This window comes from Drosophila teissieri, chromosome 3R (genome assembly GCF_016746235.2).
Source record: "Drosophila teissieri strain GT53w chromosome 3R, Prin_Dtei_1.1, whole genome shotgun sequence".
Lineage (NCBI taxonomy): Eukaryota > Metazoa > Arthropoda > Insecta > Diptera > Drosophilidae > Drosophila > Drosophila teissieri.
This window is the reverse complement of record NC_053032.1, coordinates 30,330,178-30,356,083: the sequence shown is the minus strand read 5'-3', so window position 1 is coordinate 30,356,083 and position 25,906 is coordinate 30,330,178. Positions and strand designations below refer to the sequence as shown.

The window sequence follows — 25,906 nt, the reverse complement described above, 5'->3', positions numbered from 1 at the left end:
GTTGCTGCTGCTGCTTTTTATGTGCAACATGCCGGCACAATTTGTAATTAGTCGCTAGTTGCTTGACTTGTAATGTAATGTATTTAATGCCTAATGCTTTTCACATAAATTTGCATTGTTTTTCTCTTTTCTAATCTATTTATCTGATTTTTATTCCTTTTTTTTTCATTTCGCACAGCGGATGTTTGGCATCGTTTTTTCGCATGTGGGAGAAAGAGAGGGATTGAATGGAAAGATCTGGCACAACGAAAAAATTGTAAATTCGAATTCGATAAAATGTGCCGAAAAACAAGCACACCGCAGGCCATTCGATTAGTTCCCCCCACACTCAGTGGAAATAGATTCCAGTTCTTGCCAGTTTTGAATCGTTAACGCCACAAAAGATGATTAATGAATTCGCCGCTTAATTAATTACTCGATTAAGTGCTTTGTAATGAAGTCATCACCCAATCATTGGATAATTAAGACATAATTAAGTAAATACGTTTACCGAACAGCAGATTCACGGCCTTTGTTTTGGTATGGAATTATAAAAAAAAACTAGTATGTAGTTGTATTTTCATATTTTCAATCTCTATACTAGTCTATTGTATTTAACTAGTAGGTTGGTATAAATATTTACTTTAATTTATCGAATTGAGTTCGAATGTTTGTTTTATTTTTATGACCTGCTCTATAAGGCTGAAGATCCACATAGACAGCAGAATGAATGCTGCACTTCGGATGCCGACGATGATGATGTTTTCGCTATCTGATCCGCTGGCTCGGCCAAGAGTCAATAGCACAAACTATCGCAAAGATCGCAAGATCGGAATATATCTATGTATTCTCGCATTTGCATATATATTTGCGTTGAGATATCCACAGGTATGTAACCTCCACCGTTCCGCAGTTCAGTCCATTTCATTGAATTGGAGCGATGAACTCGCGTGTTTTGCTTTTGCGAGCGAACGGGAAATGCAAAAACGCAACGAAAACTACTAAAATGTAAGTTCTTTAGTTGTTTGTTTAACGATGCCACAGTTTCTATAGATATGCACACTATATTGGTACTAAGGCACCTACTCGCAGCTCATATTTATCGCTTTAAATAAATTAACAAAAACTGCATAATAACGGAAATTAAGTGGTATGCATCGCATTCAGATCCACGCTCCCTGCACCGCGAAGGAAAACAACACCCACGCCCCTGGCAGGCGGAAAACTTGATGTTTTTATGTGCCCCAGACAAGGTTTATGGTTTTGTTTTCGATCCCCCGCACACAACAAATACAGGCGAAAAGCGCATAAGTCACGTCCTGGGCCAACATAACGTGGCTATATGCACGGCTATAGTATCCATATAGTATCCAGTGGATACTATCCACTATAGTGTTCGCTGATCCGATCCGCACATTCACAATCGCAAATGGCATCCGTCCGCGATTGTTTACGGCCACTATTTCAAATTACACATAGCAAAGTACTGAGCTCTGGTCAAACATATGTGCGCCTGGCCAGTGATATGTGCCCCACTGTACAGTACAATACAATACAATATCATATAATAAGCAGCAAGCACATATATTTGAGTCCGAACAACCTTCGGGGTTTGCGGACTGCCCCCCTTATCGAACACATACTTTGTTGCCGCCGCTGCGCTGTTCCATTTACTGTTTTTTGTTGGCTTTGCTGGTATACCCGGTATTTGTACTGGGTATATAGGGTAGTATAGGTTCGGTTACCATTTTTGGGATGGTGCATGTAATCAAATGGATCTATCCATATGCTAACTTTCAGTTCATTAACATGGCTTGCTAGGCCAGGATCAAAAAGGGTAGTTGGTACTTTTATTAAAATTCATTCATAGGGTATTCACAAGTCTTGGAACTTTCTTTCAGACAACAGCAAGACCAGACTCTCGAGTCCGGCCACAGTCTCTGATTTACTTGAGCTTAAAAAAGCAATTTACTCGCATTTTTATTACTTATGGTAAATATTGTTGGGGATTTTATGGCACTCGCATCCTTGAGCAGCTCAAGTTGTAGCTGATTGAACCTTATCGGTCCGAACAGCAATAAGTCGGTGGGGTCGGGGGTTGCGAGTTGGGGTTTGGGGATTGGGGGCTGGAGGAGCCATCAACAAGTAGAAATAGCTGCGAAATCCCCCCAAGGAATTTGCGGTTCGCTGCAAATTGGGTCGTGCAGCTCATCGAGAGAGAGAGAGGGAGAGTGATTTGCACCGTGTATATAATAAATTAAACAATGCCATGACGCAATTTGGCTCAATCTCCCTCTATTTTTGTCTGAATTTTTATGCAAATTGAATTGTTAAAACAATAAACACACAAACAAAAACAAAAACAGAAACAACTGCAAATAACATGGCTCTCTGATCATTTGCATCTCAATTGAGATTTTGGTGTATTTTTCTTTTCTTTTTTTTCATATAGAATTGCACGGCATTTAATGCACTTCCCTAATGCGAAGTTGTCATGCGAAACAAAGAAAATGAAATGTGGATTACACAACTAGATACAAAATATTACAGCGAACTATAGCTCCCATAAAAATCAGCAATTGTTTTATATTTATAAAATATTGCCTATCAGCACACGATTTACATTGATTAAATTAAGCAAAGTTTCCCCTTTAAAGCTGTCAGCTTTTCTGAATCGCTCAACTTAAATTTTCAATTTCCCCAGGGCACTGAATCACAATTCGTACATTAAGAAGTATTCGCCTTTTCCATCTGTGCACCCTGCTTATTGGGTTAATGTCTCATTGTCTCGGTGGCTGCAGACGATTCAATTTCAGCGATAAATAAAATAAAATTATAACAGATACCAGACGAAGCTGTGCGACCTTAAGGTGCCTCAACTTTCGGAGGGACGGCAGCAAAACATATGTGTTCTGTCTCTGGTGACCAGGGCAATTGCTTGATTTATATTCCGGCAGATACACGACCATACACGACGACGAAAGAATAAATACGCTGAAATGAGTTACAGCCCATGTAAAATGAAGTGAAAAAGTATCTGGCAGATACAAGAACGCGATCTTCTCGCTGAAGATAGCGGAAAATTAGCTGGAAATCAGGCGACGTGCCTACACGTGTGTGTTCGATGACCCAAATGCGATTGGTAGCCCTAAAAAGAGGCCACCAACTAACTAGCTAATCGCCCTAGATGGGCCTACCTATGTGGATTCTTCATCTTCTTTGAGTGCTACGGATTTCTTATAAATTTCGAAATTAATTATGTCACATTATGTAATCTGATCAGCTTCGTTGCGGTTGCCGCCGAATGCCTGTTGTCAACGCATCCCAAACCCAACACGAGACCCTTCTCACAAAAAATACTGTACTGGAAGGGGTGGGGTGGCAGACAGATCAATGAACAATGGGAAATGCGAACTGGGATCCGAAAAGGTGGAGAACAACAACTGCGGCACGAATTCCAGTTCTTCTACTTCTTCAGGTAGGACACACGGAGGCAGAAGATTCCGCCTCTTCGACTCGTTCAGATACTTTATCTCCGAAGGCGAACGGTGTGTGTGCACTGGGAAAACAGCAATTAATCAATAAGGAAAACATAATAAAATCGGATGTGAGCAGATTAAAAAAAACTCAAAGGCCAAGCAAGATATATTCACATTAAATGGATTACGTGCATAGATGTTGATTTTCAGATTTCACATATGGGAAATGAGCAATCAAACATCGAGAAGTAAGACCAGAGATTTCTTGTAGTGTTATTTCCCCGAGATGGCACTTGGAATCAGATTCGGATTCAGATTCAGCTCCAGCTTTAGCTGCACAATCAGGATTTGGCTTTTGTCTTTGCTCTTTTCTTCTTTTCATTCATCGAGAAGCCCGCCGAATCCAAGGAAATTTAAGACGACAAACCGAATGGATTTGGGCCAGGTAACGAGGACCATATAATTTCGGTCTGAATTACGATACCCGGCAGATACGAGTATTCGATTCGATGGGGTTATCAGTATAAATGGCAATGGGATCAGTCTTCACTGATCGGTAAACTCGGTTTTTGGGGGCGTGCATTGTCAATGAGGTGGAGAAATCGGCAAAAAGGGGATAATTAAAGGTAATACCATATATATGCCAGCAAAGTTATCGCTGAAACTTGAGATGGAGAAAACTCAGCTGGAGGATGCGGAAAACATAAAGAAATTATCCAAGCCATCTTCCAAATGCGCTCTTTATATAACCATTCAAGGGGATTAGGCATCGTTAAGGACATTAGAAAAAATATATAATTCGAATTTATGGATGTGGTAAAAACTTCCCGCTATAAAAAGGAAATTTAAAAGCAGGGGGGTATGAAATAATTTCTAAGTATCTGCAGCTTTTGTCTCTTCTTCCAGTCGGTTGGCGTATCTAGTGGAAATAACTCACGCTACCCCGAACTTAATCCCTATCTAATGTTCTCTAAACCCAAATTATGAGCCCAGCAAACTCGGAAAACCCTTTCACTTTAAACCCCCCTAAAAACCATTGATAAATCAAATTTCCATAGCCGAGAAAAAAGGTAAACGGATGCGGGAAGAGCTTAAAATTAATTGAAATTGTATCTTTTTAACGTAGCTGGAAAACATAAAAATAAAACTGCATAATTGGGGAAAAATGCGCTTTAACCAGCCAGTGTTATTCGGAAATTATTTAAGTGACAAGAGTGTCAGAGTTTGTGAGTTTGTGGCAACTCCCTTGCCTGGCGGAATAATTCGCTTTTAATTGCATTTTTAGCGCTTCGCAGTTGAAAACTACATTTTATGTTCAACGACCAAAAAGTTAAAGCAAGTCCGCTTGTTTGGCTTGCCGAGTTCGCCGAGCGGACTTTGTCTGGCCAATTTAAATCCATTTTGCATTTGCATAAAGCAAAACGATGGGAGCCGTTGGTTGGCCATTTTTACTTATTTTGACTGCCAAACTGCGGAATGGGAAAAACGAAAGGAGTACGAAGTAGGGAGTTGGGTGTAGGGAGTCCCCAAGGAAGCAGACCAAGTTGAAATGTTGTCGTTTGTGTCATTTGCATCAGAGCTTCAGCAGCACAAAATGCACTTTATCAACTACTTGCAATCTAGCAAAAGGATGTCCTGGCTTCTGGCTCCTTTTTCCGTTCTGTTCCGTTCCTTTCCCTTTGCCGGTCTGAAAAGACCGCAAAAGTAAAAGAAAAATGGGCAAAAATATGATTATTTGCGGCGATTTATTAGCCGCAATTTAAATTCATAATTTCACAGGGAAGTTTCCACGATTGCAGTTGAGCACAGTAAGTAAAAATGGGGTTTGTTATGGCAGACGGCTAATCCCAGAACGACGTCTGTCTGGTCCGCAAAATGCAGCTTAGTCCCATAATTGGCAGCCTCGAAAAACTGCACAAGCTGCCATGCCATATCGATATTTGCATTCTGTGTTCATACTTTTACTTCTATATAGAATCGGGTGGAATATGCAGCAAACCAATTAGGCAAACTGCTTGCAACACTTGCACACACACACACAGCCACTCGTGCGGCAATTAAAAACGAGTTGCCAGCAATTCAAACGTAACAAATTACAGCAGACGCAGACAGGATCATCGCAAAGGACGAATGCAACTGCATGTGCAACCACAAAGGGGTTGCAACCCCTAAAAAAAACTGCTTTGCTTTTGATGCAGTGAGTTGGACAGAATTTGGGAATTAAAATCCCCATTGCATCTGAAGCATAGAGCATAAAATATTCAAAGTATAGAGGTGAACTAACTATCCATATTTATAGTAGCAAACATTCGCAGTGATTGTAATGTTAAATACCTTTTTGTTTAATGACAGCTTGGCAGTATAATTACCACAAAGGGTTTAGGCAGCTGGAAAAGACTTATGTAATTCCCATTGTCAGAGTCCTTTTGTCCGTTTCTATTAGATGATCTTGCCTTGTTTGTTCGGTTGGTGCTTTATTTTTTTGTCCAACCAGATCCTGACTTTTTGAATGATAGGAAGGGGTGGAGTTATAGGGGTACTTTCGTACAACTTGAGCAGGCTGAACCTGCGCAGTTGGGAAATTGCGTCGTCAGCTGGGAAAAGGAATTCCTCGCAGTGAGTTGAATGCGCAGTTTGGTTTGGTTAGGATTGACAGGCACATTGCGATTTCCAAGGAGGGAGGTGTTCAAAAAGTGCGTAGTTCGGCCGCGGGCATCAAAGTGACAGCTTCATAAAGGACTCGACACCGCAGATAAGCCGAAGAAGCCGAAGGAAGAGAACAATTCAATTGAGACGCAAATGGGTAACGACACTGAGCAGTGGGATTAGAAATATACAAAAAAATAGGTGGTGGCACAAAGGCAACACACATGGACAGGTAAGGGAGTCAAAACGAGCGGTTTGTTCACCTCTTCAGCTCCAGCGAACTGCGCAAACAAACAGCGGCAATAAAAGCATACAAATTCAGCCATTGTTGGCCATCGCAGCTAATAAAATTTGCCCCGGCAAACATAAACCTGCAGCAGAAACAGAAGCTGCATAAATAGCTAAATGGATGGGGGAATTGAAGGCTTAAATGGGAGTCTACTCTTCACAGGGAAACTATATATATAAATATAAACTATTTCAGGTAATTTGTGGGAAAACACAAATATTGTTGAATATTTTATCAAGTAAGTGGTTGGTTAGTTTACCAAACTAGTTTATTTATCATAAGATACATTTATGCATCACGTAAAAAGCAAAGTGCCCAAAGAAAGGGTATACCCGCAGGACAGACAACACGTCGTATGCGCGATGAGCAGAGGTACGAACTAGAAGAAACTGCTGGCTGGCTGGTAAGGCAACTAATAAACTTTATGCCATTCCCTCCGGCCAAATTGTTGGCCAACTTAATGCAGCGGAACTTCGCTTCGGCCATTTCGCCGTGTTTTACAACTCTTTCAGTGCAGCAGCAAAACAGCAAACACCAGCGAAATCGGCAAAAACAACGTGCAACGTGCCACATTTGCCATGTGCAGCGTGTTTATTAAGCGCATTTATGCGTTGTAAATAAAAAGCCAAAATTACGCGCTCAGGAAATTGCATTTCGCATTGAAAACATCGAACGAACGTGGAATAGGGGGGCACTAGAGGGTTAAGGGAAGAGTGACACAATTCGGTCCATAAAAGTTTTGAATGCCCGCTACGTGTGTAAACCATCCAAAAGGTGTGCTTAACTCCTGTGAGCACTAACTAATTTAACATCGAAACTCATAAAAGCAATGCTTTAACTCTGGGTGTAGCATTTCGCAGGCCATTATTTGTGGAATTTAAAGTTCGAACTATAAATAGTATCAAATTTTGATAATAATTAATGTATCCGCTGGGGATTGGACCAGTAATGGAAATAAAGTGATTTATGCCCTATGCGAGATAAGCATTTATTTACAAAAATATAACCAAAGATAACAGAACCAGATTTATTTAGCAACTAGAAAGTTTGCAGGCCAACTCACCAGAGATAACCATTACCATTCGGTAGAAGCAAAACAAGAATCATAAACTCACCTGCAAAGAGAAAGAAAACATATGAAATTAATATCAATTAAATGGGATTTGCTTGTTTTGTTTTGGCGAGGGAAAATTAAAATTTAATTACACCAGCGTCCAGACGACGAAGGCCACAAAGGTCGGCGGGAAATAAATGAATAAGAACCAGAGCTCACAGCTCACAGCCCAGTGAAAGTTTTTCCAGGCTGGTCCAGAAGTTTCCCAACGAAAACTCTTCTTTTTTTTTGCCATAAATGTTTTCGCCCTGGCCATCCATTCTGGTCCGTTCAGATGCCAGTTCTGCTGCTTCTGCCCCGGAGGAGCGGAGCACCTGCAGCTGGCAAGGATTCTTTGTCTGGGCGAGCGTCATAAATATCACATTTGTGGCAGACACACATCGACACACAACACAGCAAACACACAAAAAACACACACCCACATGTGCATTAAAGCCATGCATGTATGTGTTTTTGTGCTCTGGGATATGGCTGAAAACTTATTTGGCATTGTGTTGCATACAGCACGGCGCATTTGCCGCATTTTATGAGGTGCAAATAAAAAGTTTGCCATAAAAATAGCTATAGACATGTGAACACCATTCAGCGCTGAAGGAAAGCTACACAGTAAACAAATATCAACTTTAATTCGGGGCCCCTAGTTACTTATAACTCATAACTTCATATAACTTGTGATATTTTCGCTCTGTGTAAAGTCCGCTGGTCGTCGCGCAAACTAAGTAGAAAAATGCATGTCTGGCACTCTGGAGTGTGTCTAACAAGCAATCGGAAACACGCCAAAGGAAGTTGCATGCCCCGACCCCCGAGAAGTTGCCTGCACTTTTGCCCCGTCATTTCCGAGAGCTTAAAGTGAAGAGAGGAGGAGCAGCTTTAATTAATTTGAGTGAAAAACGCACGTCAGGCACAGGTGCAATTTATATATATTTACCCACACTCCACTCCTTGCGATCCCCACTCGAAAGCAGTGCTTGAAACAATAATCCCGGCCAGAGGAGCCCGAGGAGCAGAGCAGCACATTTATTATTGAACTATTTATTCGGAGGCCAAGTCAAGTGGAGTCGCATCTACGTGCCGCGTGAACTAAAAAGCCAGCAGACAGGAAAATAAATCGGAGGAAGGAGCCACCGAATCGCGTATGTCAACGACATTCATCCAATGTTCTTCTTATGGAACCGAAATTGAAATTGATTTGCAAGTTGATACCCGGCATATTAAATACAAGTGGGAAAGTGGAAAAGTGGGAGTCGAGTGGCTTAAATCGAATGCACACCACACATGGGTACATGGATATGAGAGTGTGTGGCTCGAATAATGGGGAAAAAAAAGAGGTAAATCCCCGAGTTTAATTGCCAAAGTAAACAGAATGTAATTAGGGGAACAAAGTTGGTCTGCGGAGTTGGGCAAATCGAATTAGTTTCGTTTATGGTACATTGGGGATTAGTTGTATTTAGTGAAGGAGCACAGGACAGAGCTGCAGGTGCCGCCACATAAATGCTTCTCATCCAGCGGAAGTGGACTTCCACAACTCACTTCAAAATCGAATTTTCCCGCAAGCACTCTATCAGTGAAAGGTCAGACTGTCCGGGTTCCACTCGCTGTTCCACTGGGCGGTCCTTCAAATTTCTTATGCACACAAAACTAACAAAAAAAAAAAAAGTAGGAAAGTGAGGGAAAGGTGAGCACTTGGCGAGTCTATGGCCCAGACACTTGAGTCGGGTCGAGCGGCTATAAAGGTGACAATAACTTAACGAGCAATGAACTCGGTTTGTTGTAGCCTCCTGTTCTTGATGAGCTTGTTGTAGTTCTGCACAGAAAGAAATTACAGCTCATTATCTAACTATACTTTATCTTACAATGTTATGGAAGTGTGCCCACATGAAGTTCTCATATTGGTAGCTAACTTTCTTGATTGTTTCTGATTCACAGAGGTGAATATCTTTTGCTAAACAAGTAACAAAGTCACATTTTTCAGTGCACCTGTTTTTGTTACAACTTCGGTGACCGGCGACGATGTTGCAAGGAAGTGCCACTAAATTGTGGCAGATAACAACTAAAAGGCATGGGCAAAAACATGCAGAACAGCATGTGGTCAGAGCCTGGTCCTTTCGAGTTTTTCCCTTAAAGTTCCTGGCTCTTGTTCACTTTTACCCTACCTTTTTTTTGTTGTTTCTTATCTTTGAAGGCAACGAAACTCTTCAATAGGTACCCAATCCGCACCGAAAAAAAAAAGGAAAACATTTTTATATGCTTGCTCGAACACAACAGTGCGTATGATGAATGGCAGTTGAACTACCGAAGGAGCTCCTCCTCCAGCTGCTCCTCCATCTGCTGCTGCTACTCCTGCGACTGCTCCTCGATTTTATTCCGTTTGTTGATTTGCACGTGTGAACCGAGGAACAGGAGACAACGAACCCGAGGCAAAGAAATGAGCTGCTGAAATGGCAATTTAAGTGACTGTCGACTTGAAGTGGAAGCAGTGGAAGGCGACTGTTTGCCAGATGCCAGGATAAAAGCTCAAAGGCAAACACATTCCCGTCCAAAATACCGAAAGGAACCAAACACACGATTCGCACAAAATATTCAAACACAAAAGGAGCAGCCAAGGCAGCAGATGAACAACAATAATAAGGGGTTATCATTCGAGTCGTTGAAGTACTCTTTCATATGAAATATTTATTTTAAAGATGATGGAGCTTAAGGTTAAATGATCATTATATTTTTTCATCGAATAAAATCAATGCATATAAATTCCCATATATAAAGGGTATATCTTTATCAATAAGTAGTAGGAGATTGGAGCAGAAACAGCAGAAGTCTTTACGTTTACAGTCCAACGCCTGTGCTCTCATCATTTAAGATTCCCTCGCAACTCATTCCACATTCATTCATTCATTCACTCATTCATTCATTCATTCATGATGGATGCACTTTCAGGTGAGAGGCACAAGCTGCAGATGCATCAAAGTGGAAGACGTCGCTCAAGTGGAAGCGGCGGAAGGGAAACTCGTGGAAAACCCGTGCCGCAGGAAAAAGTCATTAAAATCGCATAAAAGTGGGCCCAGGAAGAGGTCGGACATGGCTTTGACATGGTCGGTCACTGGCCAAAGTGATTAATTGTTCTCGCCCAACCACCACCTTTTTTTTTTGCAGTGTGCGGCAGCGGCAGCGGCATCAAAGAGTCATCAAAAACTCACCTCGATTTATAATGATGACAGAAATGTTTGACAAAATCATTTAGTGATCACACAAAAAACTCATAAATAATTATAAACACCCCAAAAAGGAATATTAAAATAATAAAGAAATCGCTTCGAATGCTTTTTTAATAACTTTTGTGGCCGCGAAATAAATGGTTTAGACTGGAACTGTGAACTGCACCCAAGCGTTCATTAATTTAAAAACTGCTCGGAATGGGGAGTGTGGGGTGAAAAGCCATTGTTTTTTTTTGTTTTTTTCCTTTTTATGTGAAAAATCATTTACGCTTTTTTCCCAAAGTATTTTCTGTTATTTTAAACCGCAACGGCAATCCCGCCTGACGTGAACATGCACCATTAATCATCGCCAAATGTAAGCGGCACACACAAAAACACCGAGAAGCAGACTTGTCACACAAACTGCTTTTTCGGGGGGGCACTACATTACATTTATATGCATTACTCCATCTTCAATCCTCAAGTAACTCTCACTTTCCGCGGCAATGTCAGGCAATTAAATGAGTTGTACCCCCTATGAGTCACCCAATTTTTCATTAAGCGAAATTAAACTGCAGACAGCGAGTGCAAATAAAACGCAAACATTGAAAAATGAAAACTCAAACAGAAAACCAGAAAAACACAGAATTGCCAAGCAGCCAAGAGGAAAAAATAAAAAAAAGAAGAGCAAAAACTTGACATTAATCATTACAAGCGCAGACAAAGAGCAAACTCGGCAAAGAAATGGGGAAAAAAAAGCTGGCAGATAGATTGTCGCGTGTGTAGTTTTATTTTTTCTTATTCAACTTGCCAACCATATGGCAAAAGTCGATGGGAAAACGGGGAAAAATGGGATGATTTGCAGTGGAAGTATCAGTTACAAAAGCAGGAATCGGAGATCCCAAAGTCATACTAAGCTATAAGAAAATAAATAAATAATTTCATAGAGTATGACTACAGTTCAATATTCAGAAGAATGATTTCTTGGAAAGCGATACTAAATTTCCGAATTTGGAAATACCACAAGCCTGATTTTGCAACTCTATCGCGCAATTAAAATATCTTTACCAAACATTCCCGAAAGTGAAAGATTTCTCAGATGCCTAGACGAAAAATTCGCCCCAATGGCATTAGAAAATGTTATTCATGGGTTAAACCCAGTCGAAAGTCGAAACTCATTGGGAATTCAGGCGCCCCGTTCTCCACGCCATCAGCCGGTGATGTTAAGCGCAGCAATTCCAACGCCATAAAGTATGCCATAAAAAGCCAAGTATTTCAAAAATAGACAAGGATAGGCCCAAAAGGACGAAGCGCGCCCCGCAAGGCGGCACGCCATTAGTCGCCACATTAGTCACGGGGGATTTTCAGGCGGCTACACGGCTCCAAACACACACACACACACCGCACACACGGTTGAGGAAACTTTCTCGATTTTCCAAGTTGGGAAAAGCCCAGGGAGCCTCGCTTGAAATATGCAGCGGTTGTCTCTACCCGGCTGCAAAGGACATTAAACCCGACGCCGAGGACGGGAAATCAATCGAGAGCGGAGAGTGGAGAGAGTAGAGAGATAGGTTCCCACGCAGGCGCCATAGGCAGCCACAGCTGCAGAGGCTCCTCCACTCGGGAGCTTTTCCCGGCGAGAGAAAAGCCGGCCGGCTTCTGCTGCTGCTTCGGCTTTTCCTCTCACGGCCATGGCCGTGACAATGGCCCTGGCATTGAAGTGCCGCCGCCAGCGCCTCCCACATTTGGCCCCCTCCCCCTTTTGGCTCCCCAATCGGTTGTCCTTGCACTTGCCCTTGCGTAGGCGCAAAACGGGAGACATGAAAGCCTCCCTTCGCCCAGCGTATTCCTTTTTAGTGCTCCACCTCAGGCTGTTTTCGAGGAAAAAGGAAGCAGCACTGGAAAAACCAGGGCGTTTTCTTGTAGAGAATAATATAATATAAGTATCCCATAGATACTTACGATGATTTAGCGTTATTTGTGCAAAAAAGGATATATGTTTATATCCACTCTTTTCACTCATTGAGTAATGGTTGATCTCGAAGTGTTTCTCCCGGTGTAAGAGCCTCCTTGTGAATGTTAATAAACCGTGCCTACACACTTGAGGGCGTGCGCAGGCCTATGCCCCCGAAAAATCCCTTCCCCGCCCCCTAAGCATCCAAGCTTTGCCGGGTGCTTTGACCTTGTCCTTGCACCTATCTCCCGCCCACCGCCACGCCCCTTCCGCCTCCTAGGGGAGTTATTTGGCAAATGTGTGCGGCACGCAGACTTTCTGACCCCCCGAAAAAGCAGACTGACGCACTTATATATTATTCAAGGCGAAGGTCGAATGCGAGGAGTGGAAAAGCCGCCCCCTATTTATATATATATATGTATATATGCGTGGGAAAATCTGAGTTTTCCGACTAACGGGTGGGTAGGGAGGTCGGAGCTTTAAGTGGGATTTTTATGGCATTTGGCTGTAGACACAATTTAATATCAAAGGAGGAATAAAAAGTAAATACGGTGTAAGGTGTCTGAACCGGCAGACAATAAATAGCCGGGGTCCTGGGCAATAAAAGTTGATATTCCTTTTTTTTTCGCCTCACCCCCTCCCTCCGCTTATGGCCATAACTGTAAATATTTGATATTTAAATTCGGAATTTCGGAATAAAGCCAAAAATGGTGAATGGTAAATGGTGAACGGGCGCGAAGCTTTGTCATGAAATTGATTGGTCGTCCCCTGGCTTTCTTCTTCCATTTTTCAGGTTCAAAGCGCATTTTTTCTGCTACTTTTTCGAGGGTGACAGGTGTTGGATCTGCTCAGCGAAGCGAAGTGGCAAAAAAGAGCAAAAATAAGATATACATATATATGTGTATATAAAAAATAAAACAGCAGCAACAACAATTGCTCAATTGAACGAGGTCACTGGCTGGACGAAAGCAAAAAGATAAAACAGGAAAAAGGGAACTTCAAGTGGCAGGGAAATGGAGCGAAGAAGTTCAGGTCGCCACTGCAGCTGCTGTTATTAAAAAGTTTTCGCCTAATTGGCAACTTTGTAGACAGACGAGCACCGAAAAACTGCCAAAGGAACCACACAAATTTAAACACAAATTGGTAAAATAAAACAGAAAGCGCCAAGAAACTGCAAGTATTTCCAATAAATAATAAGCTTAAACCTTAAAAAAAAGCATTGTACATAAAATGCATCTCAAAAAAGCATAATAGCCTCTTGAAAGGCATTAAAAAACTCGAAAAAATAGGAAATTGAAACGAAAACCAACAAGGATGCACCCTTAACCAGATCCTTCGATAATGGCCAGCATAAAGTCAGCTTAGGAATCGTTATGACTGCAACACCAAAGTATGCAGCAAATGTTGCAAGTTGCAAGGGATAAAAGTGAACACTTCAGGGATGGGTGCCACAATGGGCAACTTGTTCTCTCTTTGATTTTATGGCCAGAAATTGGTGATTCCAACGCACATTGGGATAAAAGCAGATGAGGCGAGCGGGGATAATGACGTTGTCCCTGTCGTGCTGCATGCGAATTGGCCATAAAAAGCATTTGGCCCGGCTCAGAGCAGCTCAGCAATATCGTTCGATTATTTGGCCATCAGCTAAAGCCAGTCAACGATCTTTGCTAACAAAGTTTTCATACTTGAGGCGATTTTCCAAGGACCTATGACCGAAACTTATGGGCGTTAAAAAAACCGCCGAATGTCATTGCAATTTGGGTAGTAAAAAAAAAAGAGCATAATTAACATTTTCCATTTACTTTTGTTTATGCACCAACTGGCCTTGTTGTTTTTGTCGGTTGTCATGTCAGCCGAAAAACATTTAAATTTATTTTCGCATGCCCCTCGTCGCGGAGAACAGCGAAACATTACCACTACACTAAACAAATTAAGCAATTTATTTTCATTAACGCAAATAAAACTAAAGACTGCAGCCCTCAACCGAATCGCATTTTGTGTACACTTTTGTGTGTCTACAAAAAGTGTGATCGAGTCGAGGAAAATTTTAATTGAATTTCGCTCACATATGTTGACATTCCCCCACATTTTCGCCAGCGTGAAAAACCAGCCAACAATTAAGAGAAAAATGTAGCATAAATCAAAGTCAACTGGAAAATCGAAAACATGGCGCATTAAAACTAGCGCCAAACTAAGGAGATTTATAGAGCTGAATACGAGGAGGGTGAACATGTAGGTAGGTGACTCGACTTTAGTTGAGGGTGGCACTCCATAGGAATTATGTCATCGCCAGTGCTGAAATCGATTCAATTAAAATGTTGTTTTTTTCCTTCTTACTAAATGGGCATGGGGGGTATACAGTATAGTAGTAGTATTCATGAATCTGGGGCCAGACGTTCCGGCGAATTACAATAATTTTCAATAAGCTCTCCAGTTGCAGTTGCTTGACTCGACATCTCTGACACTTGAACACTTGAAAGCGCTCGACACATGATGATAATGATGTTAATGGCGATGATCACGATGATGATTGCAGTGCTGATGATCGTCATTAGCATCGGGCCAATCGGACATTATGTCAGTCAGCCAGCTGTCATACAATTGCCGGGACTTGAAGGCAAACAATCCCCGAAATTCACTCGCACAACAAATGAAATGTGGAATGGAATAAAGTGAACTGAACTGAAGATAAGTGAGAGGAGAGGAGATGAGATGGGGAATAAAAGTAGCGTACATATAAATTACATTTGCAGACTGCACCTCATCCTCATACTCGCTTTTTACTGCCACCATTCCATTCCATTTCCCCCTCATTTTGGCCAATTTCTCCAGTTCGCCAGCTCTTCAAGGCAAATGAAGCGTTAAAAAACACAAAACAAAATTGCAACCCGTTGTGGTTCAGTGGCTCAGACGGCAGCTGCAATTTCAAACTGCAACTGCAACTGCAGCACATCAACGACGAAAACAATTCCAGGCCGAGCCTTAAAAATTTCAATTAACTTTCCAGCGAGAAAGAAATGCGGAAAATTGCAGAAGAAACAAGTGATAAATATATGAAATATTTAAGGTTTGTTGAATAAATGCCTCGATAAATAATTCCAATTCAGCGAATAATGCAACATTATTTTCATTAATTCAATCAAATAATTACCTGGCCAGCGATAACTTTTTAATTTGATTTTCTGCAAACATTGCATTTTTCCTCTTTAGTGGCTTACTTTTAAAACAAGTATTTTTAAGTATACATTTAAGTGGAAGCTGTATTGAAATGTCAGTCAAGCGGCCTTGCTGCACTTTTAGCCATTTGGAAACCTTAAGCATTTTCGATTTTTATGTTTATTGAGGCCTCGAATCGGAATACGAAAATTCCGACACCTCCTCAAGCTAAGTAATAAATACACTTACAAAAAAAGATTTGTGCAATTGTTATAAACAAAGCCGCGCTTTTGTTGTTATTTGCACAACTTTTCGTGTGTGTGTGCGATAAATCTAAATGAAATCATAAAAATTGAGACGAGACAACGTCGAAGTTTGGTGGGTGTGAGATTAACTCAAGCGAGGAATGAACATTAAAAAATAACAACAAAAAAATGAATACACTTTGTTGTTGCTGCTGGTTTTCTCACTCTGGTGTTATTGTTTTTATTGTTGCTGTTGTGGATTGTAAACAAATGCTTAATTGTCGAATGCAAATGACGCTGACATGTGTGCTTTTTTTTTTTGTTGCTGTTTTTTGTTTTTTGGATGTGTGGGCAGCAGACTTTGAAGTGTTTTTGCGTTTTTTAGGTTAAATAAATGTGCGTCTGTATGCGTGCTCGTTAACATCGCAAGTCAATGCATTTTAAATTTGTTTAATGCGCGCCTTTTTAGCATTTGCGGTTGTAATTAGCGCAGCCAACGAGAGTTCACTGTGGAATGAGTGCGGCGCGAAATGATTTCAAAATAACATAAAATATCATTTAAGCATTAAAAATGTGTAAAGTACTGAAGTAATTGTTTAATTAGTTACTGCAAACTTCCTAATCGCTTACTTTTTCAACTCTAATTAGATTATAAATATATTGGCGACAGCTTAAGTGACCATTGTTGCAATTTCTGCAATTAGTATGAAAATATTCCCAGGTTTAATTTTTAAGCAAAACGGCAATTTGCTTCCAAATATTTTAAAGAAATTATTCTGCTGCTTGTGATTTTTACACTTTGTTTTCAGCCTTCACGGCGAGCTAATCGATGTGATAGCAAATATTCAATACGAGTTGACGGACAGGACAGACTGCCAGCCTTGATGTCTCCGTTGAGCGCTGCCCATCAGCCTCACCTTTTCCCATAATCCACAACCACATTCACATTCCCATCCATTTCCACATCCATATCCACCTGGGTTGACATTTGGCATCTCTGTTTATGGAGGCAGAAAAGCGAGGCAAGTTCAACAACATTTCAATGTCGGTCGCTGGGTCTTCTGCCGTGTGTCTTCTGGCTTCTGTCTTCTGGGCCCCTCTCTTTCAATCATTCTCAATGTCTGTCAGTACATGTCTTCGTCCCTGTCCGTCCGTTTGTCCGTATGTCCTTGCGTCTCCTTTTTGCAGAGGGACAAGGACGGCGCCGACATTATCCTGCGCCTGTCCCATCCAGGCGACCAAGCTAACGACGGGAAATGCCCAAAATCACCCACACACACAGCACAGCTCCGCAAGAAAGAGATGGCCTGAGGGGGTGCGAAAGAGACATAACCGCAATAAGTTGATGAGGAAAATTGAAATTAAATTTTCCCCACAAAATGCCATTCAAAACCGACTACCGAAAAAGGCCATAAGCTGTTGGGTCGATGAACTGGCTTCTTGGTAAAGCAGATAAATGTGCTTAAATGTCCTTAAGATAATAGCACCTGTGATATGCTAATCTTTCGAAACCTACCGATAATAACGATATCATTATTAATAAATTCGATTATCGAACGATGTGTTTAAGTTAAGTGGGGTGTTTTTATAGACCACAAATTTCAAAGCAATAATCACTTGGTGAATTTCTGGCCGCGCCACTATTTTGTTAGCCACAATTGTACATTTGTCTACTTGCTTATTAGAAATATGTTTTTGTCACTGCCTCGAAGGCATTTAATTAAGCATACCAAACGACAAGGGGATAAGAAGCAAGCACGAGGAAAAGTCGTACACAAGCCCAATGCAGCCGAACATAATTATTCATTTTCATTGTGCACTTTGGAGGCACTTGAGCAAATTTTGTGCAATTTGCACCACGCAAAAGTGCAGAAATTGAAATAAATGGATGATAAGCGAAGGGGGACATGCCAGTTGGCGAAAGAAGGGGGTGATGGTGGGTGGTGAGTGGGGGGTTAAATGAAGTGGAGTACTCAATGTTTGTCTGGCCGCTGCAGCGGCAGTAGCAGCAATGCAAGCAGCAGCAACAACAACTGCAGCGGTGTCTGCAACATGTTGCCATGACAATGACTGTCGACGTTTGGCGCCGTCTGGCAAACACACAACACACACACGGCCAGCAGATCTATAAGTACACACACACAGAATCAACCAAACGCAGACAGACACAACACAATGCATATCAAATGCTTAAATGACAACAGCGACTGCACTGAGAAAATAAAAGTTAGTTATTAATGCTAACAAAAGTGTTATTTATACAAAGAGCTATCTAGAATAATCAGTTGCAATAATTTGAACTACAACAAGCTTGTTCTGAGAACTAGCCACCTTGAATCATTACTTTCCATTGTGCCCCTCCAATTTTCCGCTCTGTGCAGTGGCAGCTCCAACTGGGGGCGGCGGAAGTGGCGGAGCTTGCTGCGAAGGTAGCCTCCCGAAAGACAGTTACAATAAATGTCATGTTTAAGGCAGTCAAGCGACGCACATCACTCCTCAAGAAGAGCAGACGACGGGCAGCCAAACTCCATCAGCAACATCCGCGCACAACAGCAACACCAACAACACCAGCAACAATGGCCACAATGGCAACAACTTTGGCAAACATGGCCCGAAGCAATTCCACTCGCACCTGAGTGGGCGTAGACATGTCTGAGATGGAGAACTTTTGCATAAATTTACTGGCTTTAATAAAATTTAATTCCGAGTGGAATTTGCACATTGCAACGACCGTTGGATAGCATAGCGCATATGCCACATTTTTTGCAATCCTTTGGAGAGCCCGGTTTTTATGTGTGTGACAGAGACTGCATAAATTTCGGGTCTGTCCAGTGGCGCCCATCAACTGAATTTTTGCCTCCGCTGGAATTCGGCTCAAAATTCGCTGACACTGGCAAAGAACTGCAAACGGAAAACGGCAAACTCTTGGCGCACTGAATGTGCAGCCATCAATCTGGAAAAGTGTCGCCACCCCAGGGCACACTAAAAAAATAAAAGACATAGCTGAGCACTAAATACCCTTTCAAAACTATTTTAATGTCTTCAAAATCCATTACTTTTTCCACTTTATTTGAAACTTGGCAACTAGTTTCCTAAATGTTCCACACATAATTTCCTGCTGAGAGCATCCAAAAAAAGTGGTATACGAAACCAATAAGTGCCTGTCGTTTCCCTTCAAATTTTGAGTTTGACAACAGCTCGGGAAAATTTCCGCCAGCAAGAAGCAAAAGGAAATGCCTCTGATGTGTAGTGTCAGTTTGGAATAGAAAGGCGAGTAGAAAAAATGATGATCGCAAACAGGCAACAAACGAACGTACTTTTATTTATTTCTATTCAAATTTGAAAATTCAGACTGCGATTGCGTTTGCGATTTCGGAGCAAAAAGCACAGACACACATGGCAGAGCGAGCGCTCATCAATCATTTATATAAAAACTTATTTTCTTGCTTAAAGTTCGCCAGAGACAAAGATTGATTGGCGTATTAAAAACGCGCAGAAAACGGAGCAGAGCAGATCTCGCCTGAATCATCAGCATCAATGGTCACACCCCGCTAAAAATAAAAAAAATAAATATGAAATTATAACAAGGAAAGGATTAAGGAAGAGCCGAAACAATTAGCAGATGTGCAGAGTACGAGTTGGTATGAAGTTCAATCCCCGGAGCTGTGTTAATTATAATTATAGCTGCCTTGCTTGTTTTGTACGCTCTTTTTTTTGACGCAAATCCCCTGACAGCCAAAATGTCGACAGCTGATTGGGAAAAAGGTTAACCCCCAGAAGTCTATGATATGCTGATTAAAAAATCAGCGAGGCGTTGCAACAACCCTTTCGGGAATCATTGAGTGCCACAGCAAATTGCTGGATGATTAACAAGTTGACTTGTCTTAATTATGACGAACCGCGAACCGGTTTTACTATTTTATTTTTTTTTTAGGTGTTTTTGTGCTTCTGATCCGTTTTGTTTGACTTGGGGATTAGTCGAAAAATCCTTTGGGCAAACAGGAAAAACTTTGCCCGGCAAACTTGAATTTTCCTTTTCTATTTCTGTTCCAGTCCTTTAAGCCGGGCTAACAAAAAAATAAAACAAAACTTCTAACCATCAAATCCTAGACAGTTTAAACAAAAACGAAATTTCCTAGGGTTGCATGGCATTTTGAATGGCATTAAATATTTATAAATTCAATACGAAATGCAATTCGGAATGCATGCCAAAAAAGGAGCAAGCCAGAGATTGAATTGTAAAGTTTTTAAAAGCAATTCGCTGCCAGACAGACAATGCCTTCTCTTTCTGCATTTTGGCTGCTGCGTGCAGACATCGCATAAGTTGGCCAAAAGGGAAATTGCGAGACCAGCTGCAGATACAGATACAGATACATTCGCCAGATACAATTTTTGGCTACGCAAAACGTATTCAAAGCTCTCTCTCTCGGGTGGCAGCAAACCCAAAGGCGAGATGGACAGGTGAGGTAGGTAGCTGGGGTTCATTCCAGGATTTTCCCCCAATTGTCCTGCTGGAAATTCGCAAATTCGCCCTTGCCACTCAGTCTGCTGCTTATGAAATATTTAAGGCGCACTCCAAGGACTTGTGCATCCATGTACATATACATACATATGTATATGTTATGATTTCATGAGTTTTGACCAGGATGAGCTTCGGTTGGACGGTTTGACAACCGCAAATGGTGAAGTTCGCCTTGGAGGCTCGCTAATTGCCACTTGAAGCAATTCCCAGCCCAGACCTGCGGCTCCAAATCGGTTTTACTCGGTTCAATAGCCGTGTGCCCGCCTTAACCACAAGCCCAATCATATATATCAATCGGAGGGAGCAGCAGCAGCGGCAGCAACATTGGGATTCAACCGAGCATAATCCACAACAATGTGCAGCAGTTCAGTTCGAAGGGTTTGAGCGGGGCCCAATCTCCAAATCCAATGACTGCCAGGGCACCGAAAGAAATATATTATTCTTCTATACTTTGTTTACTTCAAATAGTAATAGCTAGATTTTATTGTGTAGGTAGTATTCTTTCAGTGCAGTGGCGCACAATTGAAATCAACTTACACTTGAGCCAGCCATCTCTCTTACTCCCACAACCATGAAATTGTTTGGCTGGGCATTACACCGAGTGTAAACAGAAATCCGAAACAATTCGCAGGGGAATCGGGGTAATATAGGAGCCCATATTGAAGGGAGGGCAGGGGCGGGAAAAACTGAATGAGAGGCGGCGGAGATTGAAAGATAAGCAGCAGGCCCAAAGACTTTTCCCCTTGATTGCCTTTCAATGCACTCATTCACAATCGAAGATGAAGTGCACCGAGAGAACAGATTTCGATTTCATTTTTCAATAATATTTATATTTAATAATATACTGCAAATATTAGAATACTAGCACTGTTCTTCACACAACTTTCAAGTTGTTTATTTGGTGCGCTGCTCATGTGACTGCAAAAACAGCTTAGACAATGAATATTTGCATTTTTCTACGCTGCATTTCCCGGGAAATCTAGCTCAGCCTGGCAGCCTCCGCAGACCAGCTGGAAATTATCTAATCCAACAAAAAAATAAACTGTCAAGTCAAGAGCCATCTACTTCTACGTCTAAACCGAGGCATATCCAATTGCAAGTTTGTCAAGTCAGGCAGATATTTGTTTGCCTTTCCTTCCAAGAAGGCGGATTCGATTCGTTGTGAGTTGAGTTGAGTTAAGTTGAGCTAACTTTGCGGTTTCTCAATGGGTGAATAATAAGCCACATTGTGAATGAGTGTGTGCGAGTGAATACCCTAGGACTGGTGCATATTTATTCATGGACATAACTCACCTTGACTTGATAAGAATTCAAACGAGTCTTTGGCAGCAAATTGAACGACGAAAAGTCCAGGCGACGCGAAAAGATCCCATTGCAGCCAGATGTGGAGCTGAAAAGAATCGCAGAAAAATATGCATAAATCAGTAAAAGATAGATAAGCGCATATAAAGTGAATGCACAAATTCCTCTAAATAAAAATGTAAATTCTCTGACAGCTGGAAAATTGCAAATATGACAGGCGAGCGGAAATTCCTTCAGTCTCCAATTCGAATTTGAATTCAAATTCAAGCCGGATGCAATGGCGATAAGGATTTCCCACTCCGAACTATGCGCTTATGTAAATATTGCTATACATATTGGCCATAAGCCACGTAACTTGGCATTATTCTGACTAATCGAATACTACGTGACTTTCTAGTAGTCTCCATATGCAAGTATAATGAAATTTCTTTTCATTTACTTTGCACACTTTTACTGACGTCAGAGGGACCGAAATAAAACTGAAACAAAAGTTGCTCGAATGGCCTTAAAAGCTTAGGAATGACATTATACAATTAAAACAAATAAAATTATTTTTAAATCCCCCCAGCAACTTTCAAGGGGGGTGTGCTGGGAATTTTTGCCATATTTTCATTTCAGCTTGTTATATCGCCTACGGCCAAAGCAAATAAAGTTATCAACAATGGCCAATATAAGGCAAAGAAAAAAATCTACAGAAATATACAATAAAATTAACAAGAAAACGAAAAAGAAAACGAAAGCAAACAGCAAATGTGCAAAAGCAGTGAGAGAAGAAACGACATGGGACACAACAGTCGAATTCATTTGTTGACCTTGACATTGAATAGATTTCGTTTGGCTTTGTTTCGTTTTTTTTCCTTTTTTTTCCTTTTTTTTTTTGTTTACCCCCTCCGGTTTTATTTAAATTTTAATTTTATTTCTACGGCGCTCTCACTCGCTCTTATCAACTTGCGAGGGGGGGGCGGTGGACCCCCATTTAGCGTATGTGGAATTTCAACTTATCTACAACAAAAAGTATAAAAGTCGAGTAAAGTAAAAATACCTTATCTGGTTGTGGGACGCGAAAGCTGAGCCATTAGAAATGCCATAATACGCTGTTTATTTACACCTTGACTTCGATTATATAACATAAACAAAGCAGACCGAATGTCGCGTCATTTTCGAGTTAGTCATCGACTTGCGCTAATCAGCCAGCCGAGCGGTGCAAATTTGTAATTTATTTTTAAAACAATTACAGGCGGTGAGGAAATTCAATTTTGAAAGGTTAATTAAGCCAAGCGTTCTTCCATTCCCCACTTCAACCACCCACAACATGTGCCCCTCGAGATGTTGGCTGCTAATTTGGGCAATATGAATTTTAATTCGAATCGAAAAACACAGCTGCTGGTCAGTTCAGATCGCCGTTTATATCGAATCGAATGTGCTCGACCCGCTCTTTATTGTTTGCTTATTTTATTGATCGGATCTCGCACTCCAGATCGAGATGTGCACGGCTAATGAATTTTAATGGCCCAAATGCGCTGCTTTGGCCTTCCCACCGCCTATTATTGTTCATTTTTGGCCCGAACACGTGTGCTCTGGCTCATTCTTTCCCTGCAGAGTGGAGAATAGCAAGAGCTTGCTATCGAAAGCGATCTTAATTTTTATGAGTGTACCCTTTCTTTATGGGGGTGCACACAACGTGCGAGAATTAAATCGAACATCGTATTTGCATGGGCTATGAATTAATCAAATTTATTTGGTTTATTACCACATTGCAATTGGCGAATTGAATCGTTTTTTAATTGACAAGACAGCCAAATTTTTATGACATTTTCGAAATTAATCAATGTAAGTTAGTATAGGTATTTACAGTTATAGTTATAAAACGACTGATTTAATGACTATTACATTCATCGACTGCAAGCTTTATGGCCATTTTCCAATCAGGCATCTCGTTAAAGCAGAGTATAAGTTTGCTTTATTTTCCGATGCCATTTTGGCCGAATTTTGCATTCGTTTCGAGATCTATGAGTCAGATCCGCCTCCTGTCAGCTCCAGCTATATAGCTTATATAGCTTATAGCATATAGCTGTCATTGGAACAATCAAGGGGCATTGGATTTGGGGGCTGGCCGGTTCTTCCTGTCTGGAATTTCGGACTTGAATTGAGTTGAAAGTGATGTGCAGACACACAGCTGCTGAAGTCCGAGTGGCGGAATCAAAAACCAGGTCCAAATTCAAGACCCATGAATGTGCTGTAATTTATAGGCGGCGTCGCTTCCGTCGCCTGTCAAATTGAATGAGCCAAATGAGTTGAGCAGCCAAGACAAAGGCGTTTCAAATTAGAATACCAAACATTATCACATGTTCCGAGCAGCTGACTCCGACCTTGAATGGCCGAAAAAAAAAAACCAAAAAAAAAATGATACACAAGCAAAACTGAAGTGCCATATAAGCTATTTTGTAGCCAAATATTTGTTCTTATACGGCTGAAAAGTATAGCATTTTATTGACACCTCTAATCAAATAGAGTGACCAAGGTGCACCTAGAAGCAGTCTTTTCGGCAGTGTGACCTTCCCATTTTAAAGCTGGACTTTTTTAGGGTGGGAGGTTGGATCTGACGAGGCCTTTGGCCTGCTGTCAAACAAGAGATGAAATGTCGGGGACTTAGGCTGAAATCCTGTTGCTGCTGCGTGAATCTACGGGCGGGATGTTTTTTCATGGCGCTTTTCGAGATTTTCGCATCGATCCTGGGGTTCTTTGTTGGCGAAGGTAAGCAGAGGTAAGCTCTGCTTTCATGTTCTCTGATTTAAAAGCTTCCTATTAATTTAAACAATATTTTCCTACACACAGATGGCCGTTTTTTACTGATGGGCCGGACTGCCTATATGGTGCACTTTATTGGATCGATTTTTCTGATGATGAGCAGTATCTTGGTATGAGATCACCTCCGCAAGTCCACTTTCTGATCCCATATCATCTCTTACAGCAGATCGAAGTTCTGGTGGTCATCTATCTGGTGACAAACATAATCCATCTGATCTTTTGCACCGTCTTTATTACCGACTACGCGTTGAGTTGTAGCTTCTGCATTTTTGAATCGATTCCTGTATTTTTTACCCTGGGTAAGTGATTTGTATATGGTTTTGTTTAGCCAAGTCACTTATTTCTGAATTTCCATTCAGTTTTCAGCCTGTATTTTTGGATAGTGGCTTTTTCCTATTGGCGACGCCTTCTCTGGGAACACAACCTCGAAAACGACGACTGAGGCGAAGGGGTATCGTTAATTCTGGATCTTGAGTGTTTATTCTGCGCCTTTTGTGTTGGTTTAGCGCTGGGTATTTCCTTTTTTTTTCGGTTTTGGCCTTAATTTCACACTAATTTGTAAATTTGCCTTTAATGCCAAAGACAAAGAGAAAAACGAAAAGAGCAAAGTTCCGCAAATTGTTTGTACAGAGAGATATATTTTGTATTCACTACGAAGGAAGCAGTAAATGAATTGCAGGCAATCAGAACTGGAAAGGGGAATACTATTCCACTGTTTTCCTTCTCGGAGGAGTGGAAACCCAATCACTTCATTCCCGGGCAATTTTCAATCACGTGCTAAGTGCTGCCAGACAGAAAATAGTCGATTTGTCTGCCCTGCCACGTTAGCGTGCAGTGCAAGTCGAGAGGGGGAAACTCGGAAAATTGTAGGAAAAACTGGAGCTGATTTGTGTGCTGCATAATTTTCCGTGCCACAAAAGGAGCGGAGGGTCGAGGGTGCCCATCAAGTGGCAAAACTATTTGCCCTATCACGTACAAATTAAAAATGTGAAATGTTTCAATTTCTGTGGGTCTCAGTCTTCTCTGTTTTGGCGATTGGCGACTTGGGATTGGGGATTGCCTCACACAAAACAAAAACAACGGCTCCAGTGAGCTCCACTTCAACTTGGATTGTGGATCCCCCGCTCCACTGTGAGACCCCTCTCGTGCAGTCATCCATTGGTTTATGTAAATTCATTTGCGGTGACTTTGCTTTGGCGCCCAATTAGTTTAATTTATGCA

At 41.4% G+C, this 25,906-nt stretch overlaps 2 protein-coding genes across 6 annotated transcripts in view; one reads left to right on the top strand and one right to left on the bottom strand.

Annotated features, from left to right (window-relative positions):
- Nucleotides 1-25,906, bottom strand: part of LOC122622276 (headcase protein) — an 83,623-nt gene that overhangs the window by 29,019 nt on the left and 28,698 nt on the right. The window contains exon 2 of the mRNA XM_043800603.1: nt 21,869-21,965. Within this exon, the coding sequence (XP_043656538.1) occupies nt 21,869-21,965 (97 nt within the window). The remainder of the gene's footprint in view (nt 1-21,868; nt 21,966-25,906) is intronic.
- On the top strand, nt 24,429-25,550 carry LOC122622277. Of its 5 annotated transcripts, XR_006326287.1 has the most exons (5): nt 24,429-24,631; nt 24,713-24,795; nt 24,849-24,984; nt 25,045-25,197; nt 25,268-25,550. XR_006326287.1 is itself a non-coding variant. In XM_043800605.1 (4 exons), exons 1-4 carry the CDS (start codon nt 24,511-24,513, stop codon nt 25,125-25,127), a joined length of 423 nt encoding a protein of 140 aa, XP_043656540.1. In that variant the 5' UTR covers nt 24,430-24,510; the 3' UTR covers nt 25,128-25,549. The 5 variants fall into 5 exon arrangements, 4 of the variants coding, with proteins under 4 accessions (XP_043656540.1, XP_043656541.1, XP_043656542.1 ...); XM_043800605.1 differs by having other exon boundaries at nt 24,430-24,631; nt 25,045-25,549; XM_043800606.1 differs by having other exon boundaries at nt 24,449-24,631; nt 24,852-24,984; nt 25,045-25,543.